At 41.6% G+C, this 22,027-nt stretch overlaps 2 protein-coding genes across 7 annotated transcripts; one reads left to right on the top strand and one right to left on the bottom strand.

The window, feature by feature from the left end:
* Positions 1–1,902: 1,902 nt before the first annotated feature.
* Positions 1,903–15,028, bottom strand: ireb2 (iron-responsive element binding protein 2). Its single transcript, XM_020620981.1, is given in 21 exon segments — positions 1,903–2,768; positions 2,922–3,107; positions 3,397–3,519; positions 3,795–3,942; positions 4,294–4,436; positions 4,570–4,674; positions 4,768–4,892; positions 5,365–5,654; positions 7,011–7,146; positions 7,317–7,476; positions 7,617–7,733; positions 8,040–8,140; positions 8,273–8,444; positions 8,681–8,820; positions 10,463–10,646; positions 10,921–10,990; positions 11,223–11,462; positions 11,576–11,713; positions 11,984–12,149; positions 12,532–12,618; positions 14,949–15,028. Coding segments are annotated over 21 exon segments (2,967 nt in total). The 5' UTR covers positions 14,974–15,028; the 3' UTR covers positions 1,903–2,657.
* Positions 15,029–15,113: 85 nt separating this feature from the next.
* On the top strand, positions 15,114–21,627 carry slc25a44a (solute carrier family 25 member 44a). 6 transcript variants are annotated; one of them, XM_020621057.1, is made up of 4 exons: positions 15,114–15,135; positions 18,398–19,100; positions 19,237–19,364; positions 20,753–21,627. In XM_020621057.1, exons 2-4 carry the CDS (start codon positions 18,467–18,469, stop codon positions 20,942–20,944), a joined length of 954 nt encoding a protein of 317 aa, XP_020476713.1. In that variant the 5' UTR covers positions 15,114–15,135; positions 18,398–18,466; the 3' UTR covers positions 20,945–21,627. The 6 variants fall into 6 exon arrangements, with proteins under 6 accessions (XP_020476713.1, XP_020476723.1, XP_020476694.1 ...); XM_020621067.1 differs by lacking the exon at positions 15,114–15,135 and adding an exon at positions 16,175–16,544 and having other exon boundaries at positions 19,242–19,364; XM_020621038.1 differs by lacking the exon at positions 15,114–15,135 and adding an exon at positions 16,177–16,303.
* Positions 21,628–22,027: the final 400 nt, after the last annotated feature.

Raw genomic sequence — 22,027 nt, 5'->3', positions numbered from 1 at the left:
GTTGAAAAAAAAAAAGCCCTGCCACTAAATATTTGCATTGGCAGTTTTGCTCGATAAATTTCATGATAAATGATCCGAATTGTTGACAGATTTTCTGTCGATCGTTTCAGCACTGAACTACTGTGTGAGAAGCAGAATGTAAAATCACTAAAATGGTCCTTTAAAAGCCAGTCTGAACACATGAGAACTGGACTGAGGCTATCAAATACTAATCACGGTGATGTTTATACCTCAGTCTGCAGTTTGATGTCCGAGTTTTAACATCAGACAGAAATAAACCCGTTGCACAGCATTTTGTGGTGCCATCTTGTGATTACAGCTTTAATTCCATGTTTGCACACCCTTAACTTGACGCCATGCGGCGATGATGATGTTACAGTGTTTCATTTGTTGCCATTTGGTGTCCTAACCTGCGAGCATTTCTCTGCCCAGATTTTACTTTTGGCAGATACACGCAGGTTTTCAACCGTTAATTCAAACTGGTTGTTAGTGCGGCCCCATATGGTTTGTCATCACTCGTCAACGTGCGCTGTGTCATAGAAGTTTCTTTTAAAACAAATCAATAAAGGTTGCACTGTTTACATTTGGAGCAACTTCAGTGTCTTGTTTCTTCACTTATGTTACTTCCGTAGCATCACATTCAAACAGCGCCACCAAGGGCTCGTGTGGGGCTACATGTGCAAACGGCTTTTGAATGTAACAGAAGTTTTACACATGCTGCTGGCTGTTGGATTCCATTAGTGCTGCTATCACGCCACCTGCTCAAACTAAGATAGCAAACCGTGACGATGGACTGGCCCAGCTGAGGAATGACAATCAACCCTTTTAAACATGACAGACATCTTTATATGCTAATTTGCTACTTGCCTCAGCTCATTTTGGCAGTTTGACAAAGCAAATCACTATTTTTGCTAATGCTTAATTGGCAAAAACTACAGTTTTGTAACAGCTTCTGGCAGTCAGTGGTTCAGTGAATTACAGAAAAAGGTGTCAAATAACTTCTCAAACACAGCCGAAACAATATCATGCTCTTCAAAACACAAAAGCATAAAGACTCCAATCCACATCCTAGATAATGTGACATAACCATGATTTCAGAAAAAGTGCTACTACCTAGCAAAATATTATATTTATGGAGCCAAAATGGTTTCATGGACAGATTATGCAGAGCTGACACAAAAAAGAATCATTGGAGACTGAATCTTGATAACACACCCAGTACCTCAATGTAAGTGACTGATGGATTACAAACTAAATGCTACCTGTACTTCAGACAGGGCAGGTGTTTGTTCACTTAAAATTAAGAGTAATAAAGCTGGTAAACAAAAATATCCATCACAGTGGACAATCTTTTCATGCAATATTTAACAAGACATGAAAGTGATATTAGGAAATGAACTGATCCCACTCGTGTTAACACAGACAGCAACCAACAGTGGCTTGTAAAGCACCGAAAAGGTGAACTGCTCAAGTTAGATTCGTCACTGACAGTTTTTACCTTCACATCATCCCAACATGAAGCTACAGTTACTATAGCTTAGCACAAAGAGTAGAGAGGAGGCAACACCTAGCTTGGTTCTGTGCAAAGGTAACAAAGCCACTGATCAGCACCTCTAAAGCTCACTGACGTGTCAGCTGTGATACGGTCAGGCTAGCTGTTATCGGGCCATATTAACATCTAGCTGTACCTTCATATTTACTGGACAGAAGAGAGCAGTATAACTTCTCATCCAACTCTAAATCAGAATGTGAAGTAAATCATTTTCCAAAGTGTCATGCTGTTCCTGTAAGAGTAAAAATAACACAATTGTTTTAAATAAATCTTTTAGCTTAACTCAAATCACACCTTTAGAAACATCTGCTGCTGTGAGTACTGACAGTAACAGATTCTTTAGGCAGAGAAGCTTTTAATTTACCTTTTAATGTGATGCAGAGGACTGTCACTTGTAGCAGGAGCCATGTTAATGCAGAGAGCTTACCGATACATGTAACAGCAAAAAAAAGGTCACATTTTTCCACACAGTAAAAATTGAGTGTCAGGAGGCAATAGTATGTTTTGCCAAAGGCTTGATAAAAGAAACATTAATAGAACTAACATAAGATTGTTTGGCTGCGGTTCAACATATAGGCAGCTGACATCAATTCTGCAGATTTTTGAAATTCACAATATGCAACTTTACTTAGATGTTGGGAAAAACACACTGTACCAAAGTCTAAGAAACAATGCTGTAGTACCTAGCACCATCTTAGCCTTTCTAGGCAGGATTGCTTTTTTGAGTCAAACGATAACAAAAGCAGACAATTCATTTCTTCTTGGTAGTCTGCACTTTCAGTCTTCTATGATAAAAAAGCAAAAACACGATGTTCATTAGGGTTTGATCTCGATATTAAGTCCATGTCACTGCATCTTCCTGCACTTGTTTTTGTAGGGAGAACTGCTGCTTGCAAATGCAGAAACAGCTGAGTGTAGTGATGGAGAAGTAGCTTGGGTGCATGTCTTCAAAAGTCTGGAGGCATCCATCCAGCTCAGGCAGACAAATCAACTTCCAGCGAGCTGGTTTTCTTCCATGCTGAGGACAGACTGGTGAAATGATGGAGGCTGAGGTTCATGAACATAATGCACATTCAGTAGGCTTTAGAGGGAGCTGCAGGTTGTTTCAGAGCAAAGTCCGAGCAACATATCTATGAAGCCCTCCGTGCCGGAAAAGGATAACATCCAACTCTGTGTCAAACCGTGCAGTGACAAAGAAAGACTTTCCTTGGCTGGTCTGCATAAAAAAAAAGGTGAGTTTACAAGAAATGTGTGACATAGTTTTGTCAGTTTGAATTAGCAAATACACGTGCCAAATTCATGGATTAAACATCTTTAAAGAAAAAAGCTTGAACATTCCCACACCTAGCGTCTACTGCCCGCTGCCTACCTTGACAGTGAGCTGCTCCCTCGGACTCAGGCTGTCTGGCAGAGTGATGGTGAACCTCTCCTTCCCGCTGAGCTCCAGCGAGTCGGCGTTCTGGCCGAGCAGGAACTCGAGCGGCATGATGCCCATTCCCAGCAGCTGGTTTTTGTGCAGCTTCTCAAAGCTCTCAGCGATGACCGCACGCACCCCCTGCCAACCCCGGGAAACAAGTGGAATGCCAAAACATGTGAAGACATGGAGTCACTGAATGCTCCTCAAATAAGTTAAAATGGTGCTCATGGCTGTATGGCTCAGTGTTCTTTCCATAGCATTACACTATGAGGAAGAAGGCACCCTGATGATTTCCACCCTCTCAAATTAAAATTAAACTACTATAATGCATCATGTTAAGCAACATATGAAAGGCAAAAGACAGCTCTAACACTGGTCTTTGTACAGTGGTCAGGGGAAAGTGATGTGTGTGCCCTCTGTAGTTTACCAGCAGGTATGGTCCTTTGGCTACCCAGTCCCTGGAGCTTCCAGAGCCGTAATCCTTCCCGGCCAGGATGATGAGGGGAATGCCATCTCTCTGATAGCGCTCTGCTGCCTCGAACACATCCATCTGAGCAGACAGACAGGAGGAGGACAGGTAATGAGCAGCAGGTCTGACATGGCACAAGCAACAAACCAGCTTGTCTGGTCCAGACATGTAGCAACTGACAATTCTAGACTCGGGCACCGCTACAGCTCACAGGATACAACTTTGACCATGGCCAGCTTGTACAGGATGGGTGCCTGAATTAGCCAGTAAGTAAAGAACTATGCAAACTCTGTCAAAGGTGACTTTCCCAAATAAGTCCATGTCTGAGTCGCTGGTCTGGCACGGCTGTCACTTACTGTCTGGCCTGAAGGAATGTGCAAAGTCTTGGGGCCTGGTTTGCCGATGAATCGATTTTGGAGTTTGATGCTGGCAAATGTGCCTCTGGTCATCACAGCGTCATTCCCTCTGCGAGCACCATACGAGTTAAAGTCCCGCGGTGTCAGGCTGCAGGGGGACATTCAACGTGACATACACTATTGTTACACAGGTTTCTCTTATTGAGCAGTAATGCAAGATGTACATAATGCACATGTAAATAACATGTACAGTCTGAACAATCAGAATTAGGATTTTTCCAGTCTGGACTTCTTACATCTTGTCCTAACTCTCACAAGCAGATCTTGTGAACAAGAGCGGAATGAAACCAATGAGCTCACAAGCCAATCAGTGAGTAGAACCTCTGATTACCGAGCTGTATAACTTCAGCTGCATTCAAAGATCAGGAGAACATACTGCATGTAGTGGCACCAGAGAAACAAACAAACCCAGCCTCTCTGGTCTGAGTGGGAAACCAACCGTTTGCTCAACAGGTACTTGGCAGCTGCGCTGGCCCTGGCGATGCTGCCTGCTGGTGAGATGTGGTCTGTGGTTACTTTGTCCCCGAGGAAAAGTAAGGCATGAGCATTTTCTACCGACTGAGGAGGAGGAACCTCTTTACTCTGAGAAAAGACGGAGATGGAGGTGCTCTTTATCATCTAAACCACTGACATTTTTGCTGTTGTAGTGCTAACGGCAGCAATCTCAGTTCAATCTATGAAACCAGGGTACCTTACGTAGTCTACATGCACTTACCAATTTGCTGAAGAAACATGGTGAACGGATATATGTGGACTTGTGATCCCAGGGGAAGAGCACAGAATCAGGGCTTTCAATGTTGTTCCAAAATGTGTTCCCCTTCTGGAAGATGGCACAGCATTCATTTGATTTGAGTAAAACACAAGACTTTAGAGAGAAAGATGGAAAAAAAGCCAGTGATGATTAACCCCTCACCTCCATCCTTCCCCTAAGATCCTTAAAGATGGAGGAGACGACCATATCCTCCTCAATCTGTTGGACCTCCTCCCTGCATGGCCAGATATCACGGAGGTACACCTCTTTGCCCTCTGATGTCACACCTGCTCAAGCAATGAGAAACCTAATGTTAGCACCACAAAAAGGGCATCAAATAATAAAAGGGACCTTGTTCTGTCAACACCTGCTCAGACCAATGAACACCTTCCACTTTTTTCCCTTTAAGAGGCAGAAAGTGACACAATTATATCCAGATTTTCAAATTGAACTGATTGTATACTAAATATGCCTCAGCTTAAACTAATGCTACTTTTTAAAGCTTCTGTTAATTTCACCACTATACATTTTATACATAATTACTTAATGGGCTTATTGCAACTAGACAGTGTTTTACACCTAAAACCACAACTAAAAACACTCCTTTTTGACGTGTTTACAGCTGACATGTCTGCACAAGACACCAAGTCATCACAGGCTCACACTCACTGTAATGAAGCCAAATTCCTAAAATCCCAAAATGAACCTCAGGTTGGACTGAACCGGTTTGAGAGAGCTCCTGTTGTATGCTGTCTTTACCTAAAGGCTCTTTCTCAAAGTCGATTCCCACAGTACCCGCAATAGCATAAGCCATAACGAGGGGAGGGGAGGCCAGGTAGTTGGCACGCACGCAGTCACACAGACGGCCTTCAAAGTGCCTGTTACCGGACAACACGCTGCAGGCCACCAGGTCACCCTAAAGAACAAGATAAAGTCAGGATCTGATTGTTGTGAACGTGTCCTGAATCCAAAGATAAAGCAGAGCAGGATTATGAAAATATGACCTGTTTGATTGCAATGTGGCACAGCCGTAACCAATCACCTCAAACCTGTACAGGAAAAACACAATGTTGGGTAAAGCTTCGTTTGTGGTTCTGTGTTGAATCTATGCAGAGCCTAGGCTGTAGGCTGTGTAAGTGGCTTGTTCTGTTGTGAGCATTTATTTGTGCACTGGTGTGTCTGTGTCACCCTACCAAAGCACTAGTTGGTGTGTGTGTGTGTGTGTGTGTGTGTGTGTGTGTGTGGTGGTGGTGGAGGGGGCTGAACTGGCTGAGGCAGAACAAGAGGGGATATTCCGTGCTTGTCCAGCCACTGAGAGTCGTGACTGAGGAAATGTGATGCAAGCAATCACCGTTATTGTGGTCTGCGTTGCCGCAACATGTTACATTTCTGGAGGGGCGCATGTCAGGCTATGATGTCGATTCAACACAGAACCATAAATCAAGCTTAGGGGAATTAAATTATTCTGACTTTTGTGTCTTTGTGACACCACTTTCACACAAATGCGTCACATCACATGGGATAATTTAAATGATTAATTATTGGACTTGTTCAAACCAGACCACTGTGACAGGTCTGTTAGTAACTCCGGCTAATGACACAATAGCTTTTGTAGGTGCAGACAGATGACAACTGAACCATGGGACTACCATCTCATAACATGTTCCTGCAACAACTCACATTTAAAAGTGGCATTGAGAGTTTTCAGGACCTGGCTGCACAAGCTCTTCACACCATGAAAACCCGTCTGGTTTAAATGTAAACCTCAAAGTATTTACTAGGTGGATATTTACACAACACTAACTTAAAAACTGGTTGTAACACACAAACTAGTTCTTATGTTGACATTACATTTTGCACAAATTTGGATAAATCAAGTAAAAAAAAAAATGTCCAGAGATGTTTTCTCCATGCTGTACCACTTCATCCTTACCGGTCAAAAATTAGAGGGAGAAGTTGGTTAATGCAGTTAGTTACCTGTACATATTCATATCGAGTAACTGCCAGATGTAACTATTGCATAACTAACTGAACCAACCGACAAAACTAATGTTCGCTTGATAATAAATAACCCGTTTAGATTCAATAATAATAACCTAAACTGGGAAGTTTATAAATTACACTCCACAAAAGTAACACAAACACGGCAGTGACCCCTGTCCAATAAGCTCCTGGTCCCTGTGGCATGTGGCACCAACATGTTAGCAGCAGCACGGAAAGCATTTACTTTATGAGAACAATAACCTTTATTTAACCCTAGTATTCCTTATCAGGGAAAAACATGTTCACTCTTTCAATATCACAACTTCAGGGCATGTCACACTTGAACTGCAAATGCCAGGCCATTGCTTTTCTGTTTGGGGTGTATTTGTGTGTATGTGTTGTCACTGTGTACATATGCTTACCCCAGCTGGCTAAAGAAAGGCAGGACTCCACTCGTATTGAGGTAGTGAGTCACCATGCCACTTCCAGGAGACAGGCTGGTCCGGATGTAAGGCTTGACAACAAGTCCTGCCTCTGCAGCCTTTTTGGCCAGTAGACCTGAAGAAGATCACAAAAACCACGTTACACAAATGTACATATAAGTAGCCACACACAGAAGTGAAACAGCATATAAGTTAAAAAAAAAATCTAAATGACTAGATGAACAACCGGCCACCCAGGAACAAAGCAACCACATCATAAATGCCACCGTTTGTTGATTCTTTTACCTGCAGTCAGCATGACAGACGGGTTGCAGTTGTTAGTGCAGCTGATAACAGCGGCAATCACCACCGAGCCATGGGTCAGCTCATACTCCTGACCACAGTGCAGGAAAGGAATCCGGGTCTCCTGCTTCTCCTTGGAGATGTGGAATCCTTTAAAACCCACCTACAAGGAGACAGAAGAAAAGAAATAACACTCTGCTATCAGGTAATCCATCACTATCACCGTCTTCACCCTGAACCGTAATATCTGTTCTCAATAGTCTGGAGGCTGGCAAGGTAAATAAAATTACTGTGTATTGTTACCTTCTCATCAAGACAACTCTGAAAGTCTTCTTTCATGCTGCTGACTGCCACCCTGTCCTGAGGCCTCTTTGGTCCGCTCACATATGGCACCATGGAGCTCAGGTTGATTTCTACCACCTGCACAAAGATCAGCGGTTTTATTAAGGCAACCTGATTCACTCTATCACTGCACTCTTGTGTTTTTTTTTTTTTTTTACAAATATGGCCAGGAAGGAGCACACTACTTTTCTGAAACTAGAGAAACTGTTGAGGCACCATCTCTTTTCCATTCTTAACCAAACCAAATGGTAAAACGTCCCATTAAGAAGAAAAGCACTTCTCTTTCCACACCTGAAATAAACATTCCAGAGCCTCAGAAATACAATTACACTATATGTCAGGTAGTGCAGCTTGGAGTCAAATGTTAAATAAAATAAAAATGACCTCAGAATACTGGGGGTCTTCTGAGGGATCTTCATAGTTTCGGAAAAGTTTTACAGCCGCCGTGTAAGACTCCAACAATTCAAGTTTTTCCTGGGTAAAATCTGGGAAGAAAATCAGGACAGGTTACATTCTTGAAGCTGGTGATGGTATTGTCTTAGACAGTTACAGAAAAATTTGTGAAAGTGAACAGTTAGCAGAAAAACTCAACAGCAGGCAGCACTTGGCTGACTCACTTGTCTTTTTAAAGTGCTCGAGTGTGACTTGGTCGAGAGGGAAGAAGCTGACAGTTGCGTTATACTCTGGGCACATGTTGGCGATGGTGGTTCGGTCAGGGGCTGATAGCTGGGACACACCAGGTCCAAAAAACTCTACAAACTTTCCAGCAATCCCAGCTTGTCGCAAGTGCTAGAAAACCAAAGCACAATATATTACTACACACTCTTAGATTTTAGGACCACATCTATAGTAATGAAGTTCATTTTACTTTTAGTTCTTGCAGTTTGCAGAAATAAAGCCTGTTGTGTTAGTTCTGTGCTTATACCACATCCTGTTTTATTCCAACTGGTATAGGTGGTTTTACAGTCCCATGTGTAAAGCAACAAATTCTTAATACCACATTCAAGGCAGCAGAGCAGTGTTACCTTTGTGATGCCAAGGACAATGTCTATGGAAGTGGTTAGGGGGTTGATGGAGCCCACCAGTTTGCAGCCCACCACCTGAGGAAGGGTCAAAGACACTGGCTGGCCCAGCATCACAGCTTCTGACTCGATCCCCCCGACGCCTGGTGGAGAAAAAGCAGCAAAAAATTTGAAGTCTAAAGCATTTTTAAAAACACAAAATAAGCACTTTATTAGGAACACCTGTACAACCTGCTTATTTGTGCAATTTTATAATCAGCCAATCACGTGGCAGCATTGCTGTAGTAAAAATTGTGCAGATACAGGTCAGGAGCGTCAGTTAAGTTTCACAGAATTCATACATTAGAATGAGGAGGAAAAGAGCTGTTTGAGTATTTCTGTTTATCTCCTGGAATTTTCACACAAAACATTCTCTGGAGTTCACTCAGAATGGTTGAAAACCAAAAAACATCCAGCGAGCAGCAGAACAGAAATGTCTTGCTGATGAGGGAGGTCAGAGGAGAATGACCACAGCGGTACGAGCTGGCAGGCTACAGCAACTCAGGTAACCACTCTTTACAACTGTACTGGGCAGAAAAGCATCTCAGAAAACACAACACGTCAAACCTTGATGGACTACAACAGCAGAAGACCACATCAGTATCCGATCCTGACAGCCAAGAACAGAAACCTGAGGCTGCAGCGGGCATAGATTCAACAAAGCTGGACAGCTGAAGAGTGAAGAAACATAGCCTGGGCTGATGAATCTAAATTTCATCTCAGACATGTAAATGGCAGGGTCAAGATTTGGCATCAGCAGGAGTCCATGGAGCCATGGATGGTGGTGTAACAGTATGGGGAACACTTGGGGAATGTCTGATGAACACTTAATCCATGCTGTATGACACAGCAATCACCACAGTTCAATAAACTATATAGACATTTTATAGCTCAATCTGGAAGCTCTTCTGCCTTTTTATAGAGATTTATAAACAGATCGTGTCTTTTTCTTCTATTCATCCTCCTATCCCTCCTATTCTTTCTCCTACCAACTGCACATTTTTCCTATTTGAATACACAAAGTTTAATTTCTCTTTAATGTCTTTTTTTTATTTATTGGTGCCTTACAAAGCACATTGAGAGCCTCTGTATCAGAGTCAAATTCCTTGTGTGCCTTGGCCAATAAAGATTCTGATTCTTGAGCCCCCTAATACCAGTCAATCATGTTTTCAAAGCCAAAGCCTTTCAGACTATTGTTATTAACCATATGGCCACAACTGACCATCTTCTAATGACAACTTCCAGCACTGTAATGCATCATGTTACAAAACAAAAATAGTCTCAAACTGGCTTCATAAAAATGGTAATAATTTCAGTGTACTTCAATGGCCTCCCCTTTCACCAGACCTGAATTTGTTACAACACATTTGAGATGGGCTAGAACTGGAGATTTGTGGCCTGAATGTACAGCTAACCAATGTGATGCACTCATGTCAACATGGAGCTGAACGTTTCCAGCCATGGGGAACTAAGGCTGCTTTGAGAGCAAAGGGAGGCCTGACCCAGTATTTGTATGGTGTTCCTAGTAAAATGCAAGTGCGTAGTTTGCACTGTAGAGTGAATCAACAGAACGGCTTATTATTTCCACTTGGGATAAGTTTGGTTTTTAATTTATCTCAGCCATTTTATTTCATCTCCCCAACACTCAGAAAAAGAACTATCAACCATTCCAACTTCCATAGTTGACAGAGTTTACAATAAAATGTATAAACCTGGTAAGAACTTTAAAGTTTGAGAATAGTTTACCCCAGCCCAGGATGCCCAGGCCATTGATCATGGTGGTGTGAGAGTCGGTTCCCACCACGCTGTCGGGGTAGATGAAACCTTCGCTGACCTGGACCACTCTGGACAGATACTCCAGGTTCACCTGGTGGACTGAACCGACATCCGGAGGAACCACGTTCACATTCTTAAATGCTTTTGAACACCACTGTTTGGTAGAAAGACAACTGTTAGAAAAACCATTTAACTTTGTCTCAGTCAAAATACAAATTCAGTTTTGCACTGTTCTAAAGCAAACAAAGGCAAAGGTCCTTGACTCTTCATTTATAGTTTACATAAGAAAATGTAAGCTTTATTTGGTTGTCAGTTTTAAACACAAAAAAAACACCTTAAATAGGCATGTAAAATCTCAAGTTGAAACATTCCTTTCCCTCTGATTGCCTAACATGATATAATAAAAATGTGTTTGTTCTGTGCTGTACCTTAAAGAACCTAAGCCTCTCTTTGTTTCTGCTCATTTCCATTTCTAGATTCTTCAGAGCTGTTTCAGGTCTGCAGATAAAAGAACAAATCAATAGTAAATGTGCTAAAGGTGAACTCTGACAGTCATTTTTTCAATCTGCAATTTTATCTTTTACAGATTTAACAGAACAAACTAATGAGCAAGCTAAATGAACCAATGTAGCCCTCCCCATAATGTTTAAGACTTGGTTCGTTCCCTGCGTTTACTCATGTATGGAATGAATAACTGTCATAAATCAATAGCGCAGTTTCCAGGACTCACTCAGACACAGGCTTCAGGTGGAAAGGACAGAGGAGAGGTGTGTTCTCTATCTGCTGGACAGAAGCTGGCTGTCCCAGGGAGGCTGGAGGGTCACTGCAAGCAGGTTTACTACAGGAGCCCCGCTGGCCTCCACACTGCGAGCCTCCTCTGGAAGGAGGCCTGGAAGCTGTGGAACGAGAGGGTCCCTGGCTCTGGTTTGGGCTGTCACCTCCACCAGGGTTTGGAGCATTCTGTATGGCACTGTGGATCGAAAGTTAAAAAAAAACAAACATGCAATTCACAACCACATGAATCAGTCTTCTTGCTTAATTTAACATGATTACAATAAACAGTATTGGAAAATGCAAACACACCATTTATTATAATCAATCTGTAAAGGGTGGTCTACAATGAGGTCTGTAGGACATTTAGGATTAACCAGACCGGGGTCCATTCCATGTTTGGCCACAGCATCCCTCATGGCCGCCAGGTCCACCATAGCGGGAATACCACTGTCAAAGAAAGGCAGAAGAGGAAAAACAATTAAACCCAACATTCATTACAAAGGCACAAAATCTAAGAAGCTCATTTCTATCATTTCTTGTATGCTATCATCTGGATTAGCTGCTCTGCCCAAAACCCAATTGGTCACCAGTCCTGAATTCTATTATCAAGAGGGAAACTGATTACATCACAATGACTTCCATTTAGTGACACAAATCATATAAGACTGGCTCAACGATTGCCTGGTGTCTAGTTTTTAGTTCTCGGAAGAAACTTACGTGAAGTCCTGGAGAAGGACTCGTGCTGGTGTGAATGGAACCTCAGCTTTATTCTGCTGCTCCTGCCAGTCCAAGATGCTCTGGACATCTTCCTCATTTGTGTAAAAGCCATCACAGTTACGAATTGCTGCTTCCAGCAAGACACGGATGGACAGAGGCAGCTTGTCTACACAGAGTAAACAAAAGTATTAAGTAGTCAAATTTAACTGTTCGTTCAACACTCCTTACTACAAAACTGTCATTTTGAATGTGTTAGGACCATAATGTGGCAAACCACCATAGACTCTAAAAAAGTTAATTCAAAAACTTCCTTCATCTACAGGTATATTTACAAATGTTCAGGGGGCTCAACAGTGTTAAACAGCATTATTATGCAAGTGTACAACACAATATGATAGATTTCTATGGTACAGTGTCCCGCTGCTTAAATACACAAAAGTCTGCAGATGAGCGCAAAATAAACAATACAAGCAAAGAGTCTGTGAGGAGTGAAAACATGGAGTTAAAATCTCTGTGCCCTTTCGTCCAGTCAGAGGGAATGAACTCACCATATCTTGGATCGTTCAATTTCTGTGGATTAAAGAACTTGATGCGGCCATCTTTCAATGTGTCAATCAGATGGCTATAAGGATGCTCTGCAGAGGAGAAAACAGACATTTGTTTAAAAAATAAAAACTGTTAAATCAAACCTATTTACAAAAAAATCTAAATATGATCAACTCCAATCTGCTTTCTGTGCTTTGGACAGGCTTAAAACTGAAGCCCATTGCTGTACAGACAGAGTCAACAACATTTCAGACACTCACCCAGTGGGGATCTCCTAAAAACAAAAGGACAGTTCAGGCAAGGACAAGGCTTAAGCCATCTCTAAGAAACTGGCAGGAGACCTACATTTTCAGTACTATTTATGAACATCATCCATACAACTGGCTTATTACAATACATACCATACAGTATTACTGGCTATTAGTAGCTGAGAGGCTGGTCTCAACAGGAGCCAAACTTTAACACTGATAGTACTGTGAACAGGTTTATTGAATAGTGTAACACTGAAAATGTATTTACTGTGCCTTATAAAGTACAGTACAAATGCAGAGGAAAGAGACATGAAAAACATCTTTCTGGTCTCATTTCCTTCCTAGTGGTGTTTAAGTAAAATAAGCCCATGCAGGATGTGGTGGCCTTGACTTATGTTTTGGCTGTAAAATAAATTTCCCCATTTCCAGGTATAAGTCTATCAACAATTGGTAGGCTTGGAAGAAAAGGCTGGATGTGGATAAACTCAGGTTAGAGCTGTAAATGTTGATAAAATTCTCCTTTAAGACTTGAAATAAAAACTAAACAAAGCAATCACTGGGCCCCTCTGTTACAGCAGTCTTTTCAGTAGTGACATTACCAGTCTCTCAACTGGAAATCTTCCTGGAACTTTGGCTCTCAGGTTACTGGCTGTGATCAGTATGAAGCTAAGGCTGCACAGAACCTGCTGGATTAACCCAAACCTTCAGTACCATTTATACACTTTAGCTGTCTCCTAAATGTGTGTTTACTGAATAAATACAGAGAATGTCCTCATGATCATTCTGTCACCCTGCAATCAGTCATGAGGCAAAAGTCAAGGCCCTCATAGTTAAATGGGAAAGTAATGCAAGCATACACATTGTGGAACTGGTTCAGCCTAATTCCTACAAATCTGACAATAAACCCATGTAAATGTTTCCTGTCTCCTCTCCTTTAAACATGCTCACTAGGGGTGGAGCAATGCAGCAACAGCATTAACAATGCTGATGAGAATCAAGGCAAATAAACAAAATGCTGTAATTTAGCTCAATTTACCTAACAATGCTTATAACATAGACAAATAGTGACATACAAACTTCTCTACAGTTGAAAGTCCAAAGAAAACAAATTAAAAAGTTATATGTTCTGATGGCAGGATTTAAACTCATATATTCAACCTTTTCAAATGACACATTTAGCGTCGTCTGTATCCCAAGGTCAGCGTAACTTGCAAATCAACAACTTCAGTGCAAATTTTCCTGTCTCACTGAGGTGCATTTGCAAGCTAGTGAGCTCACGTCTTTTAAATAACTGTAATGCAAAGCAGGCAGAATGGAAAATACACAGTACTTCTTTTAGAAACACTGTGCTGAGATCCCGTGATGATAAATCCCCTTTTCACCGATAAAGCCGCAAGCTAGATGGCTGAACACTCCCTATTGTTATTAGCGAGGAAATTAATACAAAACTGAGTCAGTGCTACACCAGAATTTTTATGTTTGCTTTGGCAGACACCGTCATTTTGACGGCGGGCCACTTTTCAACCGATCCTAAGGAGTCTATAAAGTGGAATCAAACCATATCTTGCTGTAACTGCTACACTGTCTTGCGATTATTATATATATGCGATGACAGACTGCAACAAGAATCTATTATGATTAGATTATTTGTTATAATCAAGGTGACAATGCAGCCTGCGAAACATCCTCTTATATTAAGTAATCTCCGCATGTGCCCTGATGACAGGGAATGGAAGACAGATACAAAGCTAACGTTAGCTAAAGTTGCTAACACCTAGTTGCTAGCTCCTTATCATGAAGCAGACTCTCGATGAGTACTTATCGTGCTAGCGGGTAGAGAAGATAAGACAAAGCAAAGGAAGAGCAATTTAATTAGCACACATTTAAGCATATAAAGTTCACCAAAGTGAAATTTTGGGCAAATACACATTTAGCTTGCGGCAGTAGCTAATTAAGCAGTTATGTTAGTTGTAGAGTACGCTTTACCAAGATAGCTAACGTAATGTTAGCTTTACAGTTTGACGCCGGTACGCTTTATGTAACGTCGACTACAAGCAAACAACAGCCATGCTCACGGGGAAGGTGTCTTAATCTATTTCTGTCTTTAAGAATAAAATGAAGATCGGTGACGGCTTGCTAATCAAGACTAGCCCAAGGTACCTATTTACCTTTAACTGTAGACGTGAGCGCCATGATGACTTCTGAAATCAACACGACCCGTACTCACCAGTGCGCAGGCAACACCGAGCCCACCAGTCAGAATGCAGAGATCCACGGCCACGCCCATTATAATTACTAATAAAATACCATAAAAACATTTTAAACAGTGCCATTACATAGAGGCAGCGATTAAAAGTAAGTAAATTTACTAAAGTACTGCACTTAATTGCATTTTGAGGTACTTGCACATGAGTATGCTCATCTATTTATTTCTCCTAACTAGTTCAAGGGGAAATGTTGCACATTTTATCCTACTATGATTATCTGACAGCTGTATTTACGTTACGGATTAATATTTTAGCAGGCAAAATATTTAAGGAGCTAATAAAAGATGGTGTTTTGCTTTACATTAAACTACATTAAAATAAGTATAAGTAGAGCTGCACAACTCCACTAATTATTTTATCAATTGACTATTTGAGTGTTTATACTGTAAAGCTGTATGCGATTCTGATGGAGAAAGTAGTATGATTTTCTTATATGCGGCGACTCAGTCTCTACACTCACAAGTATATAGATGGGGACTAGTAAAAGCCACCAAGCTCTACTGTACTAAATTCTGGTATTGAAATCAGTAGTAGTCAATCAAGAGAAAGAAATCAGGTTCATGTCGGTGCCAGCACACATTGGAATGAGAAAGTAGATAAAGTAGCCAAGCAAGCTGTCAATAAAATACATACTGAAATGACCAATAAACTGTCAAAATCAGAGGGGAAAGGTTTGGTGTGGAAGAAAGTTATAGAGGAATGGTAGGAGAGTTGGGAACATGAGACAAAGGGAGGGTATCTGCCTTCAAGCTAAGGGTAACCAGTAACCGATGCAGTTCAAGAAAACAATATGTAATAATTAGCAGAATTAGGACTGGGCACAGTAATCTCAGTGGCACATTATTCATTATAGGGAAGCATCCAACAGGTTTCTGTATGAGGTGTCAGGAAAGTGAATCTGTACAACATATTATTTCATGCAGGAAATATGCATAAGAAAGATTAGAAGTGATTATGCAGTGTCAGAAGTTCACTTTAAAGGCATTTTAGAATATGGAAGTGATGTGCAATGGAGAGGGTTTCCGTTTGATTATAACCATAAGCAGAAGGTGGCGGTAACGCAACGCTAAGGATGCCAACCGCCCTAAAAATCCAGGGGAGAAGAAGAAGAAACAATTCTTATGTTTGTACCAGGCCTTGAATGCATCGTAATCCTTCGGCTCTAGTATTGTTCTACACTCCGGCCCAGCAGGTGGCGGTAATGCAGATTAAGTTTGCTTGCAAACCGCCAATAAACACAAGAAGGAGAATGCATCGTAAGTTTAGTTCTTAGCTCAGTAAACATAATTGTTAATTTTGGTAAAGCCTGTAATTACGACAACAATCCGCTACGATACAGTGAAACTCGGCTCATAACTTTTCACGATGTTTGGTCGCAGCAGCAATGGACGGAAGACATGACCCACCTTGCAACAGAGCAGGCCGCATGACTTTATCAAAACAGCTCAGGTCCACTGCGAGGAGCAGGTGAACTCGATCTCCATGACCCTTTAAAGGGTATGTTTAATCGACGTTCTTTCGTTAAATCCCTGGGTTATATCGTACACAGGAAAATAAAGGAAGTTAGCAATCATGTTGTTAGCTAGCTAATAGCGTGAGTACACAAAGTGACATTGCACGTGTTTCCCCGTCTGCTTCAGCAGTCGCTGCAGGACAACAACAGATTGACTCGATTAGACTCTCAAATGGCTGGCAGTGCTGGGAAACTGCTGGACTGGTATTGTGACTGTTGGGTTAGCTATCAGGTTTCTGTCGAATACACTAGCCTTTGGCTACTACTTTGAAAACCAGCTGTACACAAGTCAGCATGTTCTTTACTGTGCAGGCACACTCGCCCAACCCCCCTCCCTGTTTTTCAGTATTTGTGCTGTCTCTGCACAGCATGCGTAGTAGCTGTGTGCTGTGATGTAGCATTCTAGTTTGGCGATAATACAGCCTGTTGCATAACCACCTGCAGCCTTCTTTAAGGACTTCTAACATGTTTACTGATAAAAACCGAAAACCCCTTAAGCTGTTACAGGTATGTCAGATTTTTCATGCCGTAACTTTGACACTAAATGTTGCAGGGTATATAGTCCTGTGCAAATCTTTTGGCACCCTTGGCAAATTGCATATATTTTTAAGCGAAAATAAGTAAATACAATTATTCTATCAGCAAACACATATTACAAATGTGCCTTTCTTCAAAAGTTAATGCACTGTTTGTTTTTATTTCATGAACTTATAAAAATTAAACAAACCAAGTAACTGCTGACATGCAAATGTTTGGGACCCCTGCTGATTCTGATTTAGTAAGCCCTCTCTGGCAGCTGAGAGTGTTCTAGTCTTGATTTAGGAATTTTGACCCACTTATTTGCAGTTAACTTGAGATAAGATATTTTAGACTGTCTTGCAGGCACAGTATATTTCACATCCACCCTGTTCAGGGTTGTTCAGACTGGTTCAGCTTGTTAATGGAATTTGCAGACTTTTTTGTCTCATTGTACTGATGTTGAAGCCAGCCTCTTTCAGCTTTCATGATCATGCTAAGACATTTAGCGGCGTCTTTAGTGCAATGATGTACCATAAGCAAAGTTGTTCTACTTTCTTAAATGTGAGGATTTTCAGTTGCTTTCAGTGTAAATTGAATATCTTTGGGGTTTGGAGAGCTGGTTGGATGAAATGAACATTTTGAAGATGTTAACTTAAATTTCTAAGAATCTGTAAAGGGCATTTTTTACTGTAGCAATTCATGGGCCACTGTGATTAAGAAAATGAATATCCATCAGATTGATGGATATTTGAAATAGTTGGTTGCATCCCTAATTCGGGATTGTAAAATGTTTCCAGCCACCGTATAATCTGAGCATATACAATGCATATTGTATGTGTCAAGTCAGAATCCGAATCAGCTTTACTGGCCAGGTGTGTTGGACACACGAGGAGTTTGACTTCTGTACAGTGACTCTGTGTGTATGTACAATGTTCTTCTGTAAAGCAACAAGTAAACAAGATTAGGCTGAGAGAACAAAAAAAAAGACAAATGTTCATCCTAATGAATGTTCATTAGGAAAATAAAGTACACTGCTAAAAAAAAAATAAAGGGAACACATCAGATCTAGGATGTCTTATGTTGTGTTCTCTTTATTTTTTTGAGCAGTATACTTATAGCACATACCTGCTTTTTGCTTGGATGAGAATAGGAATAGGATTCAGGTACCCATCCCCCTCTTTGGGACCAAATAGTGCCTATACAGTACTTGAATATTGAGCTTTCCATAGAAATCATCATATTTAACAGTGAAAAGAAGCAAATCCTCCATATGAGCTGACCAAATTTACTAAAGCTTTACTTATGCTGAATGTTACAGGTATGATGGCTGGCAGAGGGTTGATGCCTGCAGATATGTGGCTGTAGGAGTGCTGCCCTGCCTGGCACCATGCAGCAGAAGGGTACAATCCAAATTATCGAATGGGAGGACCTGGACAAGAGGAAGTTTTACTCCCTGGGAGTGTTCATGACCTTAACCACAAGGGCCACCGTTTACCCGGCCAGCCTCATTCGTACTCGGCTCCAGGTACAGAAGGGGAAGACCCTATACTCCGGCACCTTTGATGCCCTCTTCAAGATCCTGCGAGCGGAAGGAGTGTGGGGTCTCTACCGCGGATTCATGATCAATACATTCACCCTGGTGTCAGGACAGGCTTATATCACCACCTACGAATTGGTGCGCAAGTACGTCTCCCACTACTCTCCCAGTAACACGGTGAAGTCTGTGGTGGCGGGAGGAGCAGCATCCCTTGTGGCCCAGACCATCACAGTGCCCATAGACGTGGTGTCCCAGCACCTGATGATGCAAGGACAGGGGGAGCACCTGAGCCGCTTCAAGCCCAAACCCAAAATGATGCTTGCAGCATCTAAGCGCAAACCTACTTTCGGGCAAACCCGTGATATTACAGTGCAGATATTTGCAGCTGATGGATTCAGGGGATTTTACCGGGGCTATGTGGCGTCGCTGCTCACGTACATCCCTAACAGTGCACTGTGGTGGCCTTTTTATCATTTTTATGCAGGTAAATCAACACATATAAAAGTAAATGTTAGTTTGTAGAAAAAAATATACAGCTTTAGCAAAATCTACAGCTAATCTAAGATACTGTTAAGTAACATATATCGGCCTTAGACTGTTTTCATGTTGTGTGTTCCCAGAGCAGCTGTCCTTGTTGGCACCAAGTCAGTGCCCCCACCTGCTCCTACAGGCTGTGGCTGGGCCAATGGCAGCAGCAACCGCCTCCACCATCACCAACCCCATGGATGTTGTTCGAGCGAGAGTACAGGTAAACCGTCAGAGCCACCACCGTGCACCACATGCATCCTGTAATGATTAGACCTTGATGGGAGAGGAGACTGCTTTCTTTTTTACTCATTTAGGCAGGTTGTGAGGAGAACCTCTGGGGTTGATAGCTGAATGAATTAGTCAAATTTAAATCTTGACAGGTGGAATGAAAAAAAGTGTGCATGTATTACTGACAGGGGGATGATGTTGCTTCTGTCTGAAATTAAATGACTAGAAATTGTCCACTGCTTATTAAAAAGGCTTGTACTGAATCTAAGCATCCATTGAGGAGTACAGTGCCTGAGCTGGTAGACCTTTAATGTTTTGGTCATTACTGAACATGGAAAAGCATTACCATCTTCCTAGCACCAGGTCCACTTACTGGAATATTTCCAGCTTTCAGGTATATCTCTTTGTCTCCATTAGCAGATGGAGTTTGTTCAGTTGTCATGGAGGTGACCCAAATATGGATATCCAGTCAAGTGTGTTAACTCATTGTGTTTTGAGGCCACAATATAACCTCTGTCTCTGTTCGAGGCAGGTGTTTGGCGTAGGTGGAGCTGTAGATCAATCTTCCAAATCTAAACTAAACATCCTCCTCCTCTAAAATTCCACTGCCAGATTGGCGCTCTGCATTTTCCACAGAATCAGGCCTTCCGTGCTGTGACCTATCAACCCCAAACACAGCTGGAGGTAGCTCTTTTTCTCTCGAGCTACTCATACACAACATAGTGCAGTTGTTTGTTCACCTGGTCTTGGTTGCAGTGCAGCAGCAGGCTGATTGGCCAGCTGGCATGCTGGTAGAGCTGTGTGTGAGCCAGGTGCACATCGTCAGCTGTTGTTGTTTTGTAGATTACTGATGTAGATGCAGGTGTTAATAGTTTGTCATTGACGGGTATAAATCTGCATACTTTCCTTTCGTTTAGTTCCAATACATTTAGAACCCAGACCATACAGATGAACTTTGCTTGACAAGTGCTTCCAAGCACTGGAGGCAAACTACACTATAAAATGTGTTGTCTCTCCACGAAGTCCATTTCATTGGCTGTTCATAAGACACATGGTCCTCAGCAGATGGAGTTTGCTCAGTTGTAGTTGAAACATGTTCTACGTTTTGTTTTTTGAGCACTGTCTAGTTTTCATCTAATGTGCTTTAAAAGTTGAGACAAATGTCATTGACGTTGCAAACAGCAGCCGATAAAGTCACACTACAAGGTCAGTTTAGTAGCTGTTCTGCAGCTTTTGGCTGTATCATACCACCTCCCTTAGTAGAATAAAAAAAACAACCTTGTGGTAGGATTTTGTTTCCAAGGTGAAGAATTTACTTTCAGTTTCAACATGAAACCTATTTTTATTTAACAATGATGATTTAATACTTGTTTGTTGAAGGTGGAGGGACAATCATCTGTTATCGAGACGTTCAAGCAACTGCTGGCAGAGGAGGGCGTCCAGGGGTTGACCAAGGGGCTGTCAGCCCGCGTCATTTCCTCCTTGCCGACATCGTTGCTCATCGTGGTGGGATATGAGACTCTGAAGAGGCTGAGCCTGCGAGCTGAGCTCGTGGAGTCCAGACATTGGTGAAAGGCCACAGGGAGCAAGGACGAGCGGATCAACCGAGATAATAACCTGGACTCCAGTTTCAGGGTAACTGCTCTGCTGTTAAGACTGCTGCCACAAGCATTTCACACTGTTGTCTCAATGCACGTATGATTACGCAGCATAGTGAATGTGATGTTTGTCTTAAATACGCTTTAGAGTTCAATTATTTTTACAAACCTGATTATTTTTGCTAAATTGTTACTCTGAAATGGGATGATATGAGAAATCAATGTACCACATTTTGCCAAAACAAAGAGCACCACAAAAAAATTCTTGAATTTCTCTATAGAGCAGATTTTACCTTAGTTACTTCTTTAAGGACAGTAGAGTTGATAAATCAGATCTTGTTGTCGCTGCTCCCGTAATGTAAATTTTACCAACACATGACTCTCCCAGTTGTTTTTAATGAAGGTCATGAACAGTTTTGACCATACTTACCATCTGGGATCAGTTTCTAAAATGGAGTTACAGGCAGTAAATCACAGTATGTGTTTTAAAACTGAAATCTGCAGTGAGGTTAGTTTGAATTTTCACCGTGTCAAAATCTGGAGAAACAAAAACCTAATGACACACAATAACTAGCAGGAAATATGTGTGTGCATTCCAGTGTGCTGAGGAACATGTGCAAGGAATCTCATCTTTGTTTTGGCCTAAACAACAAGATTTATGTAATTACAGCAGTGTAAATAAATTGTACATGAGAAATTAGAATGAGATTTAAGATTTAAAAAAATGATTGTTTTTTTTTTTTTTTTTAAAAAGGCAACACATTAACTTTAAAGGTCTTTTCAGATGTTTAGTTTGACCTGAAGCCTTTCTGTAATGTGTGTAGCTCTCTCCTGTGCTTTATTTTCCTGCAGTTTGTGAAATCAGTGGTACAGGTTTAATGATGAAAAGGGCCAATCAGGGCAGGTGTTTCTGCTGCTTTGTCTGTGTAAACCACTGTTCAAAACAAAGAGAGAAAAGCTGTGATGTAGTAGGAGGTGTAAATTTAAAACCACAGCAAAGAGGTGGGATCAATATACACGTGCTGTTAATAACCCTGTTGTATTCTGTGTATTATGT

The sequence above is a fragment of the Monopterus albus genome, unplaced genomic scaffold, assembly GCF_001952655.1.
Source record: "Monopterus albus unplaced genomic scaffold, M_albus_1.0 scaffold7.1, whole genome shotgun sequence".
Taxonomy (NCBI): domain Eukaryota; kingdom Metazoa; phylum Chordata; class Actinopteri; order Synbranchiformes; family Synbranchidae; genus Monopterus; species Monopterus albus.
The sequence above is the reverse complement of the archived record's forward strand: the minus strand, read 5'-3'. Positions and strand labels throughout refer to the sequence as shown.

Coding starts and splice junctions, on each gene's coding strand:
- slc25a44a (XM_020621057.1), top strand. CDS start 18,467: ATGCAGCAGAAGGGTACAATCCAAATTATCGAATGGGAGGACCTGGAC. Junction 19,101..19,236: donor TTTTTATCATTTTTATGCAG/GTAAATCAACAC, acceptor GTGTGTTCCCAG/AGCAGCTGTCCTTGTTGGCA. Junction 19,365..20,752: donor TTGTTCGAGCGAGAGTACAG/GTAAACCGTCAG, acceptor TGTTTGTTGAAG/GTGGAGGGACAATCATCTGT.